This window comes from Nothoprocta perdicaria, unplaced genomic scaffold (genome assembly GCF_003342845.1).
Source record: "Nothoprocta perdicaria isolate Ctin4 unplaced genomic scaffold, notPer1 scaffold_372, whole genome shotgun sequence".
In the NCBI taxonomy this organism is placed as follows: Eukaryota; Metazoa; Chordata; class Aves; order Tinamiformes; family Tinamidae; genus Nothoprocta; species Nothoprocta perdicaria.
The window spans coordinates 215,337-219,113 of NW_020455613.1; the positions used below are offsets into that span (position 1 = coordinate 215,337).

Below are 3,777 nucleotides of genomic sequence, written 5' to 3' on the forward strand. Positions count from 1 at the left end.
GGCGGGTGAGCGGGCGGGCGGGCGGCGCGGGCGGCCCCGGCGCGGAGCCGCAGCGCTGACCGCGGCGCGCAGAGCTGCGGCAGCTCGGTGGCTCCCTCAGCACGGCCGACATGGCCCGCGAGGTGCAGGGGCTGCGCGGCGACTGCGCCGCCTACGCCGAGCGGCTGCAGCGCATCGCGGCGGCCGCCCGACACGTCTCCCCCGAGGAGAAGGAGCAGGTGAAGCCCCCCCGGCCCGTGGAACCGGGGCCAACACCTGGCGTTGACGGGCGCTGGATCGTCCCCCGGTGGCACCGGGGCCACCCCGGAGCGGCCCCGTCTCACCCGCCGCCGTCCGCAGGTCTGCCGGGAGCAGCAGCTCTACTGCCGGGAGTGGCGGAGGAGGAAGCGCATGGTAAGGGGGCCGCCGGCCGGAGCAGGGGGACAGCGGTGACACCGGTGTGCTGCCACGAGCCCCGCCGTGACCCCATCCCGCTGAGGCCTCTCCGTTCCCCTCGCCTCCCGGCCGCTCGCTCTCCCCTGTCCCGCAGGCGACGGAGCTGCTCGACGCCATCCTCGAGGGCTACCCCAAAAGCAAGAAGCAGTTTTTCGTGAGTATGGTGCCGAGCGCCGCCCCGCGGCAGCCGCCCCGGCCGCGCGCCCCGCTCCTGAGCCCGGCCCGGCCTCGCGCAGGAGGAGGTCGGGATAGAGACGGACGAGGAGCACCACGTGTCGCCGCCGGCCGCCCCGTGAGGCGCCGCCGCCGCGGGCAGGGGCTGCCGCCCGCCGCTGATGCTGCGGCGTCGGGCTCGGCCCGCAGCGGTGAAACACGGTTGTTTTGTGCTGCTTTGCACCTGGGGAGGGGAGAGGGATTAAAATATTTGATTTTCGTAAGCAAGACAAGGAAGCGAGTGGCTGAGAGGTGAATAACTCGCTGGCTGTTGGGTTGGCAGAGCCGTGCGGCTGTTTGGGAGCAGTTAGTAGATGGGGGCCTCCCCCTGGCCCAGCTCATTGAACCCAGAGCTCTAATTTCCCCCGTGCTGTGGTGCTCTGTAGCCTCCCGCTCTGCTCCCAGGGCACGGGGATCAGCCGCACACGGCTGGGGAAGGGAACAAGCGGAGCAGGACCCAGGAACCGGCAGCCCGATCCTGGGGCTGGGCCCCCTCTGACCGGCTGCAGGGCTTGGAAGAAGAAATAAGAAAAAAAAAAAATCAAAACAATCAGCAAAATTTATTTAATTACTTTTCACAATAGAAAAATATGTCCCTTTCACCCGTGAGGTCTGTGCACAGCCCTGTCCTCGCGGGGGCAGGAGGCTGCAGCCGCCACCGGCCCGGCCCTCAGCCCCGAGCAGCTGCTCGGGAGCCGCCCGCGGCCCCGGTCAGGGCTGCGCGGCCCCCGGGGCCCGTTTGGGAGAACAGCCCCTTACCAAGCGGCAAAGCCCCAGCAGGGTTTTCTCTCCTAATGCACCTAGAAGCAGCAGTTCAAACCTCCTGCTGCCGCAGCGCTCAAACCAAGCGGCTCGGCGCTACCACCTCCGCGCTAGTGGAAAAGTAAAATAAAAACCTGCTGCTGTGGCAGTGGCAGCGAGAACACGAGGGCAGAATCCCAATGCTGAGCCCCTGCTGTGAAGCAGTTCCCACAGAATCGCTTTGCAGGAGAACAGCTGGTGCTCGGGTAGCACCAGAGCAGAGATACCACCTCTCTTCCACGTATCTGCGCTGGCCAGAAGCGGGAGCTGCTCTGGGAGCGGCAGGGTGACAGGCTCGAGGGGGCCGCAGAGAGCACTCATCTGCCAAACTCATGCTGATAATACTTACAGTATGATTTCAGTGATTTATAGGAAAAATAATAATTAAAAAAACAGTTTTAGCTCCTCCTTAGCTAATGAAGTGCCTACAAATACTGGGTAACGGCACCTGTAGAGCAGAGATGCACAAGCCAGGCTTGGTCTCGCAGTTGATACAATAAATAAGCGAGAGAAGCTCGAAGAAGAGGCAGGGGAGGCAGCCGGCCCTTCCCGGCGCGCGAGGCTCCGTGTGCGCCGCGGCGGCGCCGGACGCTCCGCAGGGAGCGCTCAGTAGAGCTGGCTCTTGAGCTGGTGCAGGACCCCGATCACGATGTCCCGCAGCGTCTGCGCGCGCAGGACACGAGCTCAGCGGCTCCGGGGACACAGGAGCCTTTCCCAGCTAACGCCTCCCCGGCGCCCGGGACACGTCGGACAACCCAACGCCAGCCCCGGCGCCTGCTGACGCTAAAGGTCCCCCAAAGCTCCCAAATAAAGGGGGACCCAAGGAGAGGGCAGGGTCCCTCCTTGTATGCTCTGTTTTTCACTGGTCAGTTCTGACACCAAACCAGCCCCACGGACACAGGCGACAAGAACCTGTGAGGGAGGACGGGAACCCATCTGCTGTCCCCAAGCTCAGCGACCCCCCCAGTCGCTCCCTGCCCTTCCCGAGGCCCCCAGGGAGGGTGAAGCTGCTCCCCACTGCTCACCTGGGCCCGTGCCGCTCACCTGGGGCTTGCAGTGCTCCTCAATCCAGCTGAAGACGCACGCCGAGAGCTCCTGGAAGCTGCTCACTGAGATGGAGGCGTTGAAGGACTGGAACAGCGAGTCCATGATGCCCTGGAAAACGTTGAACTTCACCTGGTCGGAGATCTGGTCCTTGCCCTCGTTGGGGTTGTCCTGGTGGGCTTTCACAATCTGCTCGTAGTTCCTGGAACCAAGGAGGGCGCCGCGCTGAGGAACGAGAGCGGCGGCCAGCGAAGGCAGCGCCGAGCGCGCGGCTGGGGCTCCCCCTGCTCCCCCACAAGGGCTGGGCACAGAGACGGGCTGCGAGGAGACGGCAGCGGCCCCCGCGCCCCCGGCTGCTTTAGCTTACACCTTCATGATCTTCAGGGCCATCATGTCCTTCCTGAGGGTAGAAACCTCCTCCTCCTGTTTCTTCTTCTCCTTGTGCAGGAACTGGATGTAGTCGATGGCTGGAGGAGCAGGGAGAGGGGCTGAGAGCGGCTCGGCCCGTGGGGCTCCGGCCGCGCTGGACGCGGCCCCGGGAGCAGCCCCGTCCCGGAGGGTCCCCGCCGCGGCACTCACTCTTCTGCAGCACGATGGCCTTGCTCAGCTTCTGCGAGCCGATGCAGAAGTCCTGCTGCTGGCACGTGGGCACGATGGCCTGCAGGTCATCGTAGCCTTTCTGTGGGGAAGCGGGCGCAGGTGGGCCGGGCCGCGCGGGGCTGGGGGGCGGCCGCGGGACCCCCCCACTCCCGGCGCCGCCCGCACCTTGATGGCGTCGCGGCGCTTCTGCTCGGCCTGCGTGTGCGCCCGGCGGCGCCGGTCCTTGTACGACTCCTTGTAGGGCTCCTGCTGGTAGTCGCTGTCCTCGTCGTCTGTGGGGGGAAACCGGGAGTGCCGGGGGGTGCCGGGGGGGGTTACAAGGGTGCGGGGGGGCGCGGGCGCTACCTGTGTTGGGGACGGAGGAGGCGCTCGTGGAGCCGATGCTGTTGGCGCGGGACACGACGCTGCCCTTGCGGCCGCCCTCCATGAGGAGCGCTGGGGACGGCGGCGAGGCGTCAGCGCGGGCCGGGCGCGGGGAACGGGCAGCGCGGCGGCACCTACCGGGATCGAGGCCATTGTCGCTGTAGGCGGCGTCCACCTGGCGGGGGGAGATGCGGTGAGGGGGAGGCCGCGGTGCCGGCGGCGGTCCCGGTCCCGGTCCCGGTTTCCCTGGCCCGTCCCTGCCCTTTGCCCCCGGCCGCGCGCTCCGCCGCCCTTCGCCCCCTCCCGCCACCGCCCAACGGG

General features: G+C 67.0%; 2 protein-coding genes across 2 annotated transcripts in view; one reads left to right on the top strand and one right to left on the bottom strand.

The window, feature by feature from the left end:
* Positions 1-745, top strand: part of PSMC3IP (PSMC3 interacting protein) — a 1,311-nt gene extending 566 nt beyond the window's left edge. Inside the window, exons 2-5 of the mRNA XM_026044594.1 lie at positions 73-218; positions 340-393; positions 530-589; positions 672-745. Of these exons, the coding sequence (XP_025900379.1) occupies positions 73-218; positions 340-393; positions 530-589; positions 672-731 (320 nt within the window). The 3' untranslated portion in view covers positions 732-745. The remainder of the gene's footprint in view (positions 1-72; positions 219-339; positions 394-529; positions 590-671) is intronic.
* Positions 746-1,467: 722 nt separating this feature from the next.
* On the bottom strand, positions 1,468-3,615 carry MLX (MLX, MAX dimerization protein). The gene is made up of 7 exons (XM_026044566.1): positions 3,595-3,615; positions 3,439-3,528; positions 3,259-3,365; positions 3,073-3,172; positions 2,861-2,960; positions 2,494-2,695; positions 1,468-2,112 (listed from the first exon to the last, which is right to left on the bottom strand). The coding sequence occupies exons 2-7, from the start codon at positions 3,518-3,520 to the stop codon at positions 2,056-2,058; spliced, it is 648 nt and encodes a 215-aa protein (XP_025900351.1). The 5' UTR covers positions 3,521-3,528; positions 3,595-3,615; the 3' UTR covers positions 1,468-2,055.
* Positions 3,616-3,777: the final 162 nt, after the last annotated feature.

Excerpts from the sequence above, each read along its gene's own strand:
- MLX (XM_026044566.1), bottom strand. The coding sequence starts at position 3,520 with ATGGAGGGCGGCCGCAAGGGCAGCGTCGTGTCCCGCGCCAACAGCATC. Across the intron at positions 2,696-2,860 it reads GCCCTGAAGATCATGAAGGT|GAACTACGAGCAGATTGTGA; the intron begins GTAAGCTAAAGC and ends CCTTGGTTCCAG. Across the intron at positions 2,113-2,493 it reads AGGAGCACTGCAAGCCCCAG|ACGCTGCGGGACATCGTGAT; the intron begins GTGAGCGGCACG and ends CTGCGCGCGCAG.